The sequence below is a fragment of the Gymnoscopelus braueri genome (assembly GCF_963280865.1).
Source record: "Gymnoscopelus braueri genome assembly, chromosome: 17".
NCBI lineage: Eukaryota > Metazoa > Chordata > Actinopteri > Myctophiformes > Myctophidae > Gymnoscopelus > Gymnoscopelus braueri.
In genome coordinates, this window is record NC_137617.1 from 22,336,214 (window position 1) to 22,353,474 (window position 17,261).

The 17,261-nt window shown below is 42.4% G+C and overlaps 2 protein-coding genes across 7 annotated transcripts; one reads left to right on the forward strand and one right to left on the reverse strand.

The window, feature by feature from the left end:
- Positions 1-525: 525 nt before the first annotated feature.
- On the reverse strand, positions 526-16,891 carry znf646 (zinc finger protein 646). Of its 6 annotated transcripts, none has more exons than XM_080454599.1 (4): positions 14,814-16,891; positions 6,026-8,814; positions 4,686-5,777; positions 526-4,409 (listed from the first exon to the last, which is right to left on the reverse strand). In XM_080454599.1, the coding sequence occupies exons 2-4, from the start codon at positions 8,590-8,592 to the stop codon at positions 3,527-3,529; spliced, it is 4,542 nt and encodes a 1,513-aa protein (XP_080310725.1). In that variant the 5' UTR covers positions 8,593-8,814; positions 14,814-16,891; the 3' UTR covers positions 526-3,526. The 6 variants fall into 6 exon arrangements, with proteins under 6 accessions (XP_080310725.1, XP_080310724.1, XP_080310723.1 ...); XM_080454598.1 differs by lacking the exon at positions 14,814-16,891 and adding an exon at positions 11,872-11,999; XM_080454597.1 differs by lacking the exon at positions 14,814-16,891 and adding an exon at positions 9,622-9,761.
- Positions 10,902-14,823, forward strand: znf668 (zinc finger protein 668). The gene is made up of 3 exons (XM_080454606.1): positions 10,902-11,008; positions 11,425-11,549; positions 12,246-14,823. Exon 3 carries the CDS (start codon positions 12,280-12,282, stop codon positions 14,251-14,253), a length of 1,974 nt encoding a protein of 657 aa, XP_080310732.1. The 5' UTR covers positions 10,902-11,008; positions 11,425-11,549; positions 12,246-12,279; the 3' UTR covers positions 14,254-14,823.
- Positions 16,892-17,261: the final 370 nt, after the last annotated feature.

A 17,261-nucleotide genomic window follows, 5' to 3' on the forward strand; every position in this document is an offset into this window, starting at 1 on the left:
AGCAAACATTGTTAGCCAAGCTAACATTGGGCAAGCTCCACGTGACACGTGTCAATTTGTTGACACCAATGCCTCTGATTGGCTAGAGGGACGCGTGACGAAATAAAATTCTATAAATAGGTGTGTCACTTCAAAAAGCCCTTACTTTTTGAAGTGAGGTAAAACAGGATCAATCAGACTTGATTGGAACAGTACCTTCAGTACCTTCAGTACCTGGAACAGTACCTTCAGATAACATTTTTTTAAACATATTTTTAAACATTAGAAGACAAAATATAACATACACATTTTTATTTAACTACAGTATATATATTTTACTCTACTGTATCTCATTAGTTATTGCTATGATAATATAATTGCTATAGTCTGCTGGCGGAGACTTGTGCTCCGAGGAGCACATTTTCTAGTTTTTTATATCTTTACTTTAATTTGAGAACAGCTAAATGTGTAACCATTGCATAGTCACATTTACTCTCCCGCAAAAAATATGGACACAAAAACACCAATGGTATTTTCCAAGTCATTTAATTTCAACAACTAATTTTCCATAATTTGATTATATTCTAAACTAAGTTCATAGTCCTAACAAAGAAGTAAAAATCTACATTTCAAAGTGACAAAATAGTTATATAAATATGAATTAAATATTGAGCAGACCTGTATTTCTGAACACTAAAAATTCAATAAATCAAAATGTGTGGTATATGCCTTTTATTACACAATAGCTAATCTAGCAGTCTTCCTTCTGCAGAAGAAAATCTTGCCATTAAATGTACAAGAGAACCCAATCGATATTTCCTTCTATTTACATGCTCTGAGATAAACACAGTACACATACAGGGCTGTGATTGGGACCAATGACAACAGGAGAGTACATCTAAGTGCCATAGGAGACAGAACCATTTTTGGAAAACAGATGGTCAGTCCTGCAATTTTGACTGAAATCATACGTCATTTTACACCAATTAGGCTACAATGACGCATTCATAATTACAGTTAGAAAATCAACACGTAAGATCTAAAAGTAACAAAACAAAAATTAAAAATCAGACCTTTTTTTCCTACGGTCTGTAACTTCCAGAGTATACGGAATCTGATGACTTCATTGTACTCAATACAATGGTAAGATGATAGGTTTGAGGTGTACTAAAACCATCAGCTGAAACAATGTTTTCCAATATAGCATATTGCTTTAATATTAGAACCCACAAACTAGGTGAAGCCAACTGTCAGGCTAGCCAACTCATTCCCTGCCAGTTGGGAGATGGGCATTGGAAGGGATACATCCAAATCCCAAAACAAACACCACTCTCTCTACAAGTTGAGTACTGCAATCAAGGCTTCATGTTTATGAGCCCCGTTAGGCTACAAGCTTCTCTACAAACTGTGCAAATATATCTGTAAAAAAAAAATGGCAAAATTTAAGAGAAGGAATCATCTCATGGCAAAAATTACTTAAGTTGAACATATGAATTTGGTGCTTTACAGATCAGTCTTGTCACCATGTCATACATTTGATTACTATAACTTGTTTTTGCATGATTACAGTGTATTCTCCAGAATTAAGCTGCATGAGGCATTTAAATATTTGCTTGCTAGGTAGGCAGGGGCTTTGATGAGGTATTTCATACGTCAGAACAGTGCCACACATATTTATATATATTCATAATATATGAAATGTAAAGCATAAGGCATAAACAAAAGCAAATTTCAATAGTTTGTTTAAATGACCCAGAAGGTCGTGCTCCCAGCTCCATTGTTTTACACCGATATTTGCTTGAAAAAATTATGTAAAACAAACTGCAGAACATTAATAACAGGCACTGCAACTTAATTGGCATGTTTCTTTGTGTAAAACATAGAAGCTCATTTGTCTATAATGTACACATTTAGCAAATTCGGCAAGTGGTAAAAGTATTGGGAGAGTGAAACCGGTTCCTTTTTAAACATTTCCTAGCAGTACTTATGCTCACTTGAACCCAGACATCTTAATTGAATATTGTTTTAACATACTAGATACAAGATACTCAGATCAATAAAATGATAATTTGCTTTATGTACAGCTTTTGAGCAGAGGATTAAAAAAGAACTTTCAGATTGACCAGAGCAATTTCACTTCACGAGTTCTGATACGATTTCCACTGACTGCATTATTCTTAAATGTGACAGATTAATTAATGAGTTAATTTAATTAAAAATTAATTAGTGAGTCCAGAACAAAGTGTTTGTAAAAAATACTATATCTCATAAGTAAAACAAATGTTTTGTGTTCTACAGTATATTAAATACAGTGAGAATATTTGTTCACACTTAATTGCTACAGTCGACTTACATTTTAGGCACTGGCACTTTATGCTTCTTAATAGGTTTGACAGGGGTTACAATTCAAGAGCATGCAATACAATGTGGAGCTGTGGAAAATGTATCAGCAATGTTAAAAGGTTGGACAAGGAGCAAAAATTTATGAGCAAAAGGGACAATAATGTAGAAATGGCACAGTTTGAAGGAAAATAATATATATATATGAAAGGGAATACTATCTACAACATTTTACACATCAGGTATGTTCCTTTGCAAGGTGTACCCTGAGTGATGCCAATATCATCATCCTTGGCTATTTAATTTCTACCTGCCGTTCAACTAACTGAATAATTCTGGAATCAGAGTGACTGATGAAACTTCCTTCAAGGCTACATGAATCTTAGAAGACGCAACATTTTTTTTTTTTAAACATTCATAAAAAGTTGTCCTATTAAAATATACACAAAAATAAAATCAATAGACCAATAATAAATTATTAAATACATCCATTTTAGCATACAATGCCACTCAAATGTGTACTTGAATATTATTAGCAGTACAACCACTGATTAAATGATTTCAGTAAATCACTTTGCCGTTGACCTTTGGATACTCCCAGAGGTATTTTTGACTGAACTAGAACAGGTTTGCCCAAAATTGCATCAAAAAGGAAACCGAATGACCCTTTCCATCTCATTACAATGCTGACGAAAGAATTCAGAGTTATATCTGTATAGTTCTTTTGTAAGGAACTTACAGAGGCACTGAACAAAATCCCATATAGATAGTGATAAAGGAAACATCACCTTTGTTAGAACAGTACCGTCTCTCATTAAAAGAAACAAAAAAAAGGCATCAACATTTGCACATGGACCTGGGCTGATGCAGTTTACTGTTCACTTTGGTTGGTTAGTTGATGTCTCAGAAGAATGAGCGGTGGATTCTCTACTTTGATCAACCGCTCCACTGCACAGCTCAGCGTTCTGGAATCTTGTGCACTCCATGAAAAACATTCAGCGCTTATAAGGGGGCCCAACAGACAATGGAGACTTTTATACTGCAGAGGTAAGATCGGAAGTCAATAATGAAATGTGCGCATCTTCAAAAACGAGTATGTCAGGACTTGGGGGCACTTTCTGAAAAAATATTAATTATTTTACAATTATTGATAGAGGGATTAAAAAAAGAAAACACATTTTTCTTTTAAGCACTCTATAATCCTACTTCAGAGGAAAGACTCCATGTCAAGGTCCATAAAGGAGTTGGCATCCATACTAAATGAGGAGTCATAGGCTTGGGAGTTCTGGTGCATCTTCTGATGGTGCCGCAAGTTAGACTTGCTGGAAAAGCTCTTGTCGCACAGCAGGCAGGCAAAGGGCTTCTCTTTGGTGTGGATCCGCCGATGACATATGAGCTGGGTGGACACTCGGAAAGCCTTGCCACACTCCAGGCACTGGTATCGCTTGGGCTCTGTGTGTATGCGTCTGTGGTTCTTCAGAGCCATGAGGTTAGTGAACTCCTTCTGGCACACTGAGCAGAAGAAGGAGCCCGTCTTGTGGCTGTTCTTGTGGTTGAGCAGAGAGCCGGCATGGCGATACGTACGCCCGCAGTGCTCACAGACGTGGCTCTTCTCCTCGTTGCCTTCCTGCGGTTCTGAAACACCGCCCTGCATCTGGGAGAAGGAAGGGACCAACTTGGGCATCCCGTCGAGCCCCATGCTTTGCTCCATACCTGAACTCCAGCAGAGGTTGCTTTCCACCGGATCTGTCACCATGCCCTGCTGTTGAAAGTGGTTTTGAACACTGTGGTGGATGTCTTGGTGCTGCTGGTAGCTCGCCGTGTTGGGGAAGCTCTGCTGGCAGGGGCTGCAGACCACAGACCTGTCCTTGGAGTGCACCTCCATGTGGCTCTGCAAGTGCGTGATCAGACAGAAGGTCTTCCCGCATTCAGGGCAGCAGTGGCGCTTCATCTGGGAGTGGATCTGTAGGGTGAGAGGGTCAGGGAATGTCTGGAGACACAAGGTACAGTGGTGGAGGTTTTCGGAGTGTGTCTTTTTATGGTTGAGGAGGGAGCCAGCGTGGCGGTAGGAGCGCCCACACAGGTCACACCTGCAGCAGGGATATGTTCACATTCAATCCATAAGCATTAGACTACCACTAAGATCATTCTACCCAAGACTAAATGATAGGACGGTCAACTAGAAACTCCCATTTAGAACACTTAACGATAATAATGAATTGTTACTTAAAGGAAAAACTGAAACATTGTTGGAATATATTAGAAAATAAAGTTTATAAAATGTATAGGCAGAGATTTAAACTGAAAAATGACATGAGGATAGAGCATGACTTACATATTCAGTTCATTATGGGACAGTAACTCACATGAAGCACTTGTCTCCACCCTCTGAATGTTGGACATTGGCCCTTGGCGAGTTATCCTGGCCCCTCCGGCAACGATGTCTCTTTAAGCCAGACTTGCCTTGGAAGCTCTTGCCGCATGCAGGGCAGCTGAAGTGGCTCACTGCGCGGTTATGGATCTTCTGGTGGTTGTGAAGGATACTGGCGAGGCGGAAAGCCTTTCCACACGTGAGGCAAACATACTTTTTCTTCTGTGTGTGGATGCGTGTGTGATTGCGTAATGCCATGGGATTGGTGAAGGGCTTGGAGCAGAACGTGCAGCTGAAGTGCCCCGTCTTGTGGGTGTTTTTGTGGTTCAGGAGACTGCCTGCGTGACGGTAGCTGCGATTGCATATGTTGCATGTGAAAGGCCGTTCCTCCTTCTTTAGTGACACGTCTGTCTGTGAGCGTGCACCAACCCTGCCTGAAGGTCCATCACACGTGTGATCTGCCAGCTGGTCAACAGACAAGAAGGCCTGCTTACATCCCTTGCATTTAACGGCTCTGGTTTTTAGACCCCTCACACCGCCTGGCCCACCCTTTCTGAGGTGTCCACAGGCATGGGCCAACAGCTGCTTTTTTCCCCTAAAGCCTTTTCTACAATTTTGGCAAGTGTGCCTCTTATATGCAAAGTGGGTGCGCAGGTGGTTCTTCATTGCTAGTTGGTTAGAGTAAGTGTTGCTACACACAGAGCAGTAATATTCGCCTGTCTTATGAGAGTTTTTGTGGTTCACCAGACTTCCTGCATGCCGATATGTACGCCCACATTGGTCACAGGCGAAGGGTCGAGGGTCACCCGAATCTTCTGATTTGACTGCATTTTCAGACTGAGTTTGATGTGATTTAACTTGAGGTCGTTGTCTGCGCCGTCGGATGAATGCATTAGCCTGATTGGAATTTGCATTTAGTGACTGCATTCCTCCCTCTGACCTTGTCCCAGTCCCATTCATCTGCATTAAGGCCTGGATCTGGTCATTGAGCTCCTGGATTTTTGCCTGGTTCTCCTTGTGCCTCTTCAGGTGGTTCAACAGCTGCTTCTGAATTTTGAACGCTTTCCCACACTCTTGGCAAGTATGCCTGTGGGGGAGAAAAGAGGCATAGCGTTAATCCTACGTTTACAAAACAAAGCACATTCTACAGAAAGAATGGGAGGTGTGATGCCAAAACACATCTGCCATGTACACAACAGAAACTTGATAGACCGTTCTTATCTTGTTCCACAGCAGCATGGTTATTTTAGATAAGAATTTTAACATATCAGTCAATTATAATATAACAAAAACAAACATCAACATTAGTGCTAATTTTTGCATTCAGGCACCAACCTCTTAACATCAAAATGGGACCTCTGATGGTTTTTAAGGGCCAGTAGATTGTAGAAGCGTTTCTGGCAGACAAGACAGCGAAAAACTCCAGTTTTGTGTGACTTTTTGTGGTTGAGAAGGGAGCCGGCATGTCTATATGACCGCCCACACTGTTCACACTTGTACTGACGTTCTCCACTATCAACAGTTTCTTTTGGGAGAACCATTTCATCATCGCATGTATTCATTTTCTGTTCACTGGGGGTTGAGTTGTCTTTCCTTTTAGCTGAACAACTATGGTCCTCGAGATGATGATAACTGGTGCAGAAGATGCCACAAGCTCCACAGATGAGGCTATGTGCCTCTCCATCTCCAGTCTTCTCACCATTTGTCATGTCCAGATGTTCAGCATTATCTACCTGGGTCTGGTTGTGTAAACGCTGATGGGCAATCAAGTCCTGCCTTTTCGCAAAACTTTCCCCACAGGTACTACAGATCATCACCTCCCCTGACTCATCATCTTTCACCTCTTCATGGGAGGACATGGAAGAAGGGCCTGAGCTCACAGGCGTGCTATGAGACTGAGTATGTCCACGGAGATGACTCCTCAGAGCACTCATGCTAGTGTAGCTGTTCCCGCATACAGAGCATTGATAGAGATCTCCATCATCTTCATCCTCGTCATCAGCATTATCACCTTCCTCACCGCCATTCAACTGCTCGCCGTTTATGTTTTCATGGAAATCTTGCTCAGTAAAGTAACTTTGATCATGGCTGCCATTCAGGCCTTGGAACTCTATGTTGTCCCCTGGGGTTCCAATTGTGCACTGACCATTACTGTGCTGGAAGTTCATATTACTGCCATAGCCATTGGTGGAGGCTGTGTTTTGCTGTTGCAGCAAGGGGCAGCTATGTGACTTGATCCCTGCAATGTCTGCAAAAGTCTCACCGCAGTCAGCACACATGTGCCTTTGCATCAGGTGCTCATCGTGAGGTAGATGTACAGTCCTATCTTGAGAGAATTCAGGACTGAATTGCTCATGGTACAACTCTCCACTGCTGTAGTCAACCGAGTTTTCCTGATCAAGGCCGAGCATGGCGCCACTGTCATCCTCTTCCTGAGAGGGGAAGCAGCCCTCCAAGGTCAGGGGCTCTGAGGATAGCCAGTCTCCCTCACTGTTGAGGCTGAAGGAGGATGGCTGTGCCTTGTGGAGGCGGAGGTGGCTCTTAAGAGCAGCCAAGTGAGGGTAGCTCTTTCTGCAGATGGAGCACTGGTAAATCCCCACCTGGTGGGACCGTTTGTGGTTGATTAGGCTCCCAGAGTGCCGGTAGCGTTTGCCACAGATTTCACACTTGTAACGACGCTCGCCTGAATCGGCAGCAGAGTTCTCTTCCATCTCATTCATGTCATCAGCGCTTGCCATGTGTGCTAGGCCAGGGTTGAGCACATCTGTATCCATGACTGAGGGTTCACCCTGACTATTCATAGCAGATGGTGTATGACTGTTGGAGCAGTCTGGGTACATGTGACCATTATTCATAATCTGCTCCTGTGGCTGATCAAAATCACCATGGTTGTCCATTGATGAGGACACTGAGGGGACATTATTTACAGGTGAGGCATAAAAACTTGACTCAGGAGAAGCAATGCTATTGTTATTGTTATAAGACATATTATGGTTCTCTGGGGTGCCATCATGATGCCCTAGTGACATAGATGAAGAATTATGCATTTGAATGTGTTTCTGGAACTCTTTATCATTAGGAAATAACACTTGACAGAGGTGGCAGAAATTTACTGGTGCTTCCTCGCTCTGAGGTGAAAACCGGTCTGATGGTGGACCTGTGTATGTAGCATCCATTGAACTAGGGTCTGCTGCACTTCTTGTCTTGTGAGTTCTCTGGTGGCTGTAGAGAGCAGCCATGTTATTGAACAGTTTAAAACAGATTGTACACTCAAACATTCCCACCTGGTGAGTTTTTTTGTGATTGGTTAGGCTTCGATGGTGAATGTATGACTTATCACACAATTCACATTTGAAAGGTCTATTTCCAATTCCTACATCTTCAGCGGCCTCAATTTCTATATTATGGGCTACCTCAACCGGGCTATTTTGTGAAGAACTGGCTTCATCAAAGTAATCATCTTCAGCTCCATCTTCATTTTCACCTGAAGCATAGTCCATACCTACGGTCCTGAACGACTGCTCCTTGGCGTGCCTAGATACGTGAACCTTTTCATGGGTGGATAGTTGGGAAGCAAGACGAAATGTCTTCCCACATTCCAGACAGGCATGCTTTTTCTGATAAGTATGGCTCCGGAGATGACTTTTCAGGGCCAAAGCATTAGAGTTGTCTTTACCACATATTTGACATTGGAAAGAGCCCACATCATGAGTCTTCTTGTGGTTAGCCAAGCTACCAGCATGCCTGTAGCCACGACCACATTCATCACATTTATATTTGCGTTCCTCATCTTGGTCCTGATGAATCTCCATATGTTCTAGGAGGCTGGGCATGTTGGAACATACCATGCCACACTGTTTGCAAGGAAACCCCTTTGTCCTGGCAGACTCGTGCATGGCCATTGCAGGATGTTTGAAATAATTGAGCAGGGTACAGATTGTATAGACAGTTGGAGGGGAAATACATTAACTGACAAGCCAGTCCATCTAATAACAGTCTTATTCTTTGCAGTAAGGTCCAAGGAAGATCCAACAAAGTAACACTAGAGAAGATGGTAGGCATAAGTTCCACACCATGAAGTGAGGGGTGGCTTGGGTTTAGGAGAGGCAGGCAAGTCATGGAATCTGTTGAGGAAAAAAAAGAAAGAAAAGTTAATTGGGGGGACTGGGACACATATTCTAAATAATCGTTTTCAAACACTATGGTGTATCATTCACTCAAGTAAACATTAAATCACAACATTTAAAATAAAATAAGAGATACACATCTCTTTAAATTACTTTCAGTTCAGCTCCTAGTCTAATCACCACTGCACGCGAAAATATTCGGGTCTCTAGATTCAGGATGGTAACCACAAACACCCCTCATATATGGCTTTTTGAAAGTTTAAGTTTAAGCAAAGGGTGTTTTACTTGGTTGCGTGCAGACAGTGTCGCTCACTGCAAACTGCACATCTACAAGCGAGCTCGAAGATCGGCTATTATGCTATGTATAAGGATAAAATACCACCATTAACTAGCTAGATCAGTGGTTCTCAACGTGGATTTCAGGGACTCTCTGGGTCTATCCTACCGTGATCGCACTAGCGTCCACCAGGCTAACACAGCTAGCAATGTCAATAAACCGGGGAAGACCAACGCCTCGGCGCTACAAAACGCACGACCGTTTATTAAATCAAAGCCGTGTTACGTTCTCCCTCCGCGTTTCAAAACGAATCACATTCACGAATCGCATCTCATCATCGCTGCGGAAAGTTATGCCGATACGCAGGCAAAGCAGAGTTTGTTTTACGAAACAGTGCGCTAACGTTAGCACACTAGCCAGTAGCATCACCATCCCTAGCTAAACAAACATTGCACCAAAAAGCCGAGAGAAGTCCTTTTGTGCGAAGTCACCTTATTATCAACGCGTATGCCTTCCGAATTAATTACCTCTGGCGTCTCTGACTCGACAAGCACCTCCGACGACATGTTTTCATTCATTATTGATTCACACAGCGTTGTTTTCTTGATGCAATGTTAAAGGACAACCCTTCTTTTCAATTGTCTTTCCCCCCTTCCTTCCATCCTCATTCTCAGCGTTGCCAGGTTGTGCGAGAGAAATGAGCACCCAGGTCTAAGAAAACAAGCCCCCAAAAAAAGCAACTAGGCACTAGTCCATTATGAGCACTTTAAACCGTATACATTAAAAATAGCCTACAAGAGATCTGCTATTTTCAAAAAAAAATCTTGAAATAAAATGTGGAATATTTGGAAGATTTTTTGAAACATTCTAACACAAATCTGGCACGGGGCTCCCTGGCACAAAACATTTTCAGATAGTTAGGGACAAATATGATTAATTTAGGGGTCCATGACATGAACATTTTTGAGAACCACTGGTTTAAACAACATTAGGAAACACGCCCAAATAAACAACTGCACTATAGAAACAAGTAAAAAAAAACGCAACCAACCGATATTTACAAGCAACTTTACAGAAAAACAAGCCCAAAGTCGCTTATAATAAGCAGACCTGGCAACACCGATCCTCATTTCCACATCGCTCTTCTTGTTGCTAGGGAACAGGAAATGTGTCACGGTGAAATGATTCCCCCTCTAAAAAGGTATCCAGCTAACTCACTATAGCTCAATGGTTCTTCAAACTTTTACATTTCACGGTCTCCCCTTAACTTTGACAGTATACAAATGGAATCAAATCATTTGGATACTGTCAGAGTTACAGACTTGTAAGGGTCAATTTAGACCCCCCTAAAGGAACCCTGAGAGAACCTGAAATCCACTGACTTAAGAGAAGCTAGCTGCCTTAAACAGAACACAGTTCCTTTGGGGTTAATCATTTATAGAAACAATTAGATAAATGTTAACGTAATCACGCAGGTATCACCATACAAAAATGAATAAATAGTTTACGTTGTAAAGAAAAAAATATTCTTTCATTCTCCTTTTATAAACACACAAACCATATCCTCTAAAACACTGACTGAAATGCTCTTTGAAATAACTTAAAGGACCATTCCGGACTTGCATGTTTAGCCTACTGAATAAAAGTAATGTGTATTGTATATCTTGTTAGATCGTGCAATAATTCATTACCCTATTTCAGACTATGACTTCACCAACTTTGAAATGATCTACCTCTCCAGCCATCAAGATAACAAAATACGTTTTTTTTCTCCTCCAGGGACTGTTTGCAGCTGGAATGTTACAATAAATCAACGCTTCTGCATTAAAAATGCAACGATAATGACAAATACGTGTTCCTGTTGGGACTGCACATCTCATGCAAGTTTCAAGTCTGTGCGAACAGCACTGAAATGTATGGTAACAAATGACTTCCTGGAATTCATTTCTCATGTTTGCAGCTGTGTGCGTCATGCAGGACCCGAATTATACTATAGTTAGTACCCTGACCATCAACTTTAATTGAATGACTAGGTAGACCTATCATGTTTTGGGAAGTATCTACTGGGCAGTGATGTAAGTACAGTACACATGACTTGTAGTCAGCAGCTAACACGAAGAAAAAACACCGGAATGGCCCTTTAACATCAACTACGTCATCTTAAATCAAATCGCAAAACGCTGTTACCTTAAAAAAAAACACCGCTCAGGCGTTGGAAAGACTTGTGTTTTCATAAATGTTCAGCTTTATGCAGTTTGGGTTAACTTGTTTCACAGAGTGTGTCTGTGTGTGTCACTGTTTAGCCCGCTATGCTAACCATTCCACAGCAGGAACGTCATCATGGTCCTAAAGCCGCCCTCCGGGCACCGCAGTCTACTTCCAGCGCAGCAGTATCTCCGACCATCAGCCTAAGCTCTTGTCGCGGCATTAACGTCCGATCCAGCCACTAAACCAGGTAAGAATTAGTTTTTTGGGTTTTTTCCCCCGACGCGTGAATGTAAACGTGATGCTAAAGACGGGAGCTAAATTCACCCTGTATGATGATGATGATGATGGTCATAATAAACGACGATGACTCCACCGAGGCTCGGTCCTAAAGCCAGCCATTTTGAGTAGGTTAAATTAACTAAACATTAGCGAGGTTAGCTAAAACGCTATCGAAACGCGTAATTCGTGTGCAGTTTGGTCAAAACGCCGCACTGTGCTGGTGGCGAGTGGTTTTCATATCACTTGATGATTCTTAACGATTTTCTTTCTTCATTCAGAAGATAGCTTACCTCTCTAGTCTCTCCTCCTGCTAACGTTTCGGTCTCCATACCAATGCCCTGCCAACTTCCTTCTGGCATCAAGCAAGCGGTTAGCTTATTGTCCCTAAGGTCCTAATGCCAGCCATTTTGTGCGTTGCACCACACACACCCCCTTCATGCACACGCACACCCACTTTATCCTAGTTTTGAATTGACCATAGTAGCTGAGTATCCAGTACGACTGTCACTGAAGCTAATCTGTATTGTGTTGGTAATGCAAGGCTTGGTTCAAGGCTTAGGCCTATGGAAAATACCACCAGAACTCCAACCCAAAAGTGAATGGTATTTTTTATTTAACAATTTCCCAGATGACCTACTAATATAAGTTCTCTCTCTCTCTCCAGTGACAATTAACACAAAGGTATAGCATAAACAAATATGGCATCCCCCCAACCTGGCAGCCCTCCACTTGCAGAACAATACACTCCAACATCTGCACAGAGTGAGGAGGGCCAACAGGAGGAAGAAGTGGCAAAGGAGCAACCTACAAGAAAGCGAGGGAGAGGCAGACCTCCAAAATCCAAGCTTTCCTTCAAATGCTCTCCGTGTCAGGAGGCTTTCAAGAGCCCCTCAGCTTTACGAAGTCATAAACTTTTGGAACACGGCAAGGAGCGTCAGCAGCCGCAACAGCACACATGTAGCCAGTGTAGTAAAACATTCTCTAGCAAGGCCCAACTCTCAAAGCACGAGCGCACACACTCAGCCCAGCGACCCTTTCAGTGTCCTGACTGTCACAAGGCATATAAGACCCCGACAGAGCTACGCAACCATAGCCGCTCTCACACAGGGGAGAAGCCATTCATATGCACAGATTGTGGTAAGGCATTCATGCAAGCCATATGCCTGAGGATACATATGACTCAGCATAGTGGAGAGCGTCCCTACTCCTGCCCCCAGTGCTCGAAAAGTTACCCCACTCTCTCTAAACTAAAGGTGCACATGCGTTCTCACACAGGAGAAAAGCCGTATTTCTGCACTGAGTGTGGCAAGAGCTTTGCTGACCCTTCTGTGTTCAGAAAGCACAGACGTAACCATCAAGGCCACCGGCCATACGCCTGTGACAAATGTGGGAAAACGTACACCGAACTTAAGGACCTGAAAAACCATGAGCGCTCTCACACAGGGGAAAAGCCCTACTTGTGTTCAGACTGTGGCAAAGCCTTCTCTCGCTCTTCCTCGCTCGCCTGCCACCAGCGCATCCATTCACAGAGCAAGCCCTACCAGTGTGAGCAGTGTGGCAAGGGATTCACCCAGCTCTCCTCCTACCAGTCTCACTTGCGCACGCACTCTGGAGAGAAACCGTTTCTCTGTCCACAGTGTGGCAAGATGTTTTCTGACCCCTCTAGTTTCCGGCGTCACCAAAGAGCCCACTCTGGTTTCAAGCCATATCCGTGTGACAAGTGTTCCAAGAGGTTCCGTCAGCCAGCGGATCTGGCAGTGCATGAGCGCGTCCATTCTGGGGAGCGGCCCTACAAATGTCAGAGCTGTGACAAGGCATTCGTCGCATCCTGGGATCTGCGCCGCCACATGCTTGTGCATACAGACAAGAGGCCCTTCTCTTGCACCGAGTGTGGCAAGTCATTTGCAGAGCGGTCCAGTCTCAACAAGCACCGTCGCGTGCACTCGGGGGAGCGCCCGTTCAAATGTGAAGAGTGCTTCAAGTCATTTGTTGTCTCCTCAAGCCTGCGCAAGCATGAGAGAACTCACCTAGCTGAAAAATCTCAGCAGCAGATACAACAACCAGAGACAGTGTCTGAGTCTGCGCCTGTCTTTCCAGCTCACACCACCCTGCCCCAGTTCTCCTGTAGCCATTGTGATGTTACGTTTGGAACCTGGGAGGAAGTGCAGGCCCATGAAAACCTTCACACCATGCCTAGTTCCATTGTTACGAAAATTCATATTGGCTCACATATCTGTGAGACCTGCCATGCTGAGTTTGCACAGCTGGCAGATTTGCAGGAGCATGAGAAGCAGCACCCCAAGCCGAGGCCCCATGTCTGCAACAGCTGCGGCAAAGCCTTTCTTAACAAAGCCGGACTGCGCAAACACCAGAAGATCCACTCCACCAACAAACCCCACTGCTGCCCTCAGTGTGGCAAAGCCTTTTTGTTTGCTGCCTATCTGCGCAAGCACTTACGCACACACCCAGACCAGGTTCCAGCCACTTCACTCTCTGATCTGAGCATTATTCAACATACAGACCCGCTGCCCTCGCCACCACCACCACCACCCATTGAGATTTCCCCTACCACTGTAGAACCTAGTGCAATACCTTTAGCTGTTCCGGTGACTGTACCCGCGACTGCCTTTCAGACCCTACCAGAGTACTTGGTTAAGGAAGAGGGACTGTAATAGATATGGAGTAGCAATGTCACTAACAGTCTGACTTACAGGCTCTTACATTTATTTTGCGAGGACTCATTTGAATTACAAATATTCAAAATGGCTTCAAGACTTTGAATATCAAGTCAGCTTGTTGTAAAATGCCCAGAGCTTGTTTTTATAAAACCTATTGCTGTGTGATTTGAAAGATGCTATTTATATATATATTTTTTTGCTACAGAATAGTGCATATTTGTTACTATGGACCCTGATATAAAGTGTCTTATTTGTCATGATCATGTCACAAAAGCACACAGTCTTCTAAAATGATATGCTACAGCAGTTACTATGTGAACTAATTTCATTTCAACACAATTTCAATTGAATGTGTTATGTACTATGATTTGAATCGTGCCCTGTCTTGGTTGTTTGCCAGTCTATAAATTTACAATTTGGTGAATTTAAGTAAATAATGTGTCACTGGATTTTGTGTAACATATTACTATCCTATTCGCTTTAACCTTTTAAACACCATCACCTTTTATTTCTTTAACACGTCACAGTAATTCCATTGAGCAGTTGTACATTACCCTTTATGAACTTGCTTTTTAAACGTCTAATGTTGAGGAATGTACCCCTCTTTCAGTATCTTTGTTGTATTAGATACTTATAAGCATCTTTGACAGCCAAGTAGATGCATAATGTGGCTTGGAAAAAGAGGGATGGCCTCAAGTTGACTCAACACATTTTGAGAACCTATAAAAAATTAAACAAAACAAGTAGAATTGTATAGATACTGTAAGTGAGATATAAGGAAATCATTTTAAATGGTGCAAACAGAGGTTAAATGGTTCAAAGAGATCAAAGATTCAAATTGTCCCAATTGACAATTTTTTAGGGTGCTGTGCTGTCCAGGTGATGGAAGCATGAAAAACTAAACATTTCCCAAGTCAAGTACAAGTTTTAGCGATTTGCAGTGAAAGCCAGTCATTGAGATCAGGTATCATGTGGTCCGGTCCAGAGGACCAATCTAGTTGTAATGCAACATGGCAGCTTCCCTATCAGAGCCTTGTAGATAAATAAATGTATATGCCTGTCACGTCTCTCAGAAAGAGAAGACTACCCTACTTTACTAGACCGAATGCAATAATCAGTGCTGTAAACATCACAGATAATAAACCTTAGAGCAGAGTGCTAAACAGTATCAGCTTCAGAGTAGAGGCATGCCTGTAAATTACATCATAATCCATGACAGAGAAAGTTACTTTCTTTACGTAATTTGTTGACATGATTGTCTATATAAAATGTTTATGTGTTTGTCATCTATCCACATACCAAATTATTTATATTCTGTTACTCTCTTAATCATGGATCATTTTACAGTGGAAATATGACTTTTTTCCTATTTGTTTTGTTTTGTTTTTTACTATTGTTACCTTTAGCTCTTGAAAATAACATTAACTTAGTTGTATGTGCATTCAGTACACGTTTGAGGTCCTTGTGTAGCATGGAGAAAGTCAAATGGAATGTTGCAGTTTCTCCACAGCTGAGCAGAGTCTGCAATTCAATACAATAATTGGATCATCCACATGTAAATGTGCATGGCAATTAGTTAAATCTGAATGTTATGTTGTAAGTGTAAAAAGGGTGGAAAGATTTAATGGCATGCCACATTAATTCCTTTATGATGTTTTGAAGACTTGTGTAAAACTAATTAAAAGGTGTACAAAAATGTACTGCATTTCGAACTGAGTGGTTGTGGATATAATGGGCTGAGTAAGATATTTGCTCAGAAATTGTTTTTAAATGAATGTAAAATTGTATATGTAATACAAAGGATTATAATGAAAAACAATTGCTGCATTTAAAACTTTTGCCCAATGTCCCTGCATGTTGTTAGGCAATGGATGCAATAGTAACAGGCCTCATCCCCATACTGTAAGCAGTAAGGGCACGGCCATCTACAAGTGCCGTTCACTTTGGTTCAGTTTCCTGTGTACCCGCTTAGTTGTGCTGTTTCTGGTGGCAGAGCTCCCCTGGTTCATTGCTGGACGCTGACTTCAGCCGCAACTCCACTAGAGACGGCGTCTCCACTCAAGCCTATTACAATGAACACTTCCATAAACCCATCATGATGACGGCCTGGAACTTCCTCAGCTCTCTGTCCTCCTCATGGAGATGTTTCGCCTCCCACCTGCGCTTTGTGGCCCAGAAGAAGATCTCCCGCTTGATGACCAATGTGGAGGTGGGTTATGTTTTCTTTAACAATATTCGTGAAGCACATCGCATTGTTATATGACGTACTCCATGAATAAAACTTTATTTGTTTTGAGGTGGAGGCCCAAGGGAAGACTGATGTTTCAGCTGGGTACACAGACACCAAGGCCAAGACAGTCATATATCTTAACAGGGACAAATTAACTTTAGACTTTAGACTTGCTCGGCACCATTCTGCGTATTGTGGTGGAAGTCTGGTTTGTATATGTTCTGCTGGTCTGGTATTTCTGATCTAATGATTATCAAATATCTAAATATTGAATCGAGCAACTTAAAAACTGTCTGGGGAGCACTCAAAAGCCAGAGTAGACAGACAAAAGTGTTTTAACCCTTTTAGACCTGAGGCCGATTCTAGTAACGCCTTCTAAATCCTAGGGTTTCTGAAAAAAAAAATTATGTTGCTATATAGTCCAGGATTCAAATAAAAGAAATAGCAAAAATAGCAGATCTACAAGCGCAAAACGCGGCGCGAGCTTGCAGATCTGCTATTTTTGATACTTTTGTGTGACACTGTAGAGAAAAACACAAAAAGTTAAAATATGGAGATAAGAAGTTTCTGCCCGTCAGTGACGGTAGCAGCAACTAAAATGATACAGAGGTGTTTCCCAGCTTGAAAGCTACAGTATAACAACGTACAGGTGTAACAGGTATAAATGGGTTAAAGTGAAATATCTCTTTAATAATGCACAGCCGAAGAAGGAAACAGCCCTAAGCCTTCAGCGTATCTCAGACATGTGGGTGTGAGGTCTTGTTTTAGGATA

Bases quoted from the DNA above. Each gene is read 5' to 3' on its own strand.
- znf646 (XM_080454599.1), bottom strand. From the start codon at position 8,592: ATGGCCATGCACGAGTCTGCCAGGACAAAGGGGTTTCCTTGCAAACAG. The intron at 5,778-6,025 runs GTTGGTGCCTGA...TCTCCCCCACAG, and splicing joins TCCCATTTTGATGTTAAGAG to GCATACTTGCCAAGAGTGTG. The intron at 4,410-4,685 runs GTGAGTTACTGT...TCCCTGCTGCAG, and splicing joins GGTGGAGACAAGTGCTTCAT to GTGTGACCTGTGTGGGCGCT.
- znf668 (XM_080454606.1), top strand. From the start codon at position 12,280: ATGGCATCCCCCCAACCTGGCAGCCCTCCACTTGCAGAACAATACACT.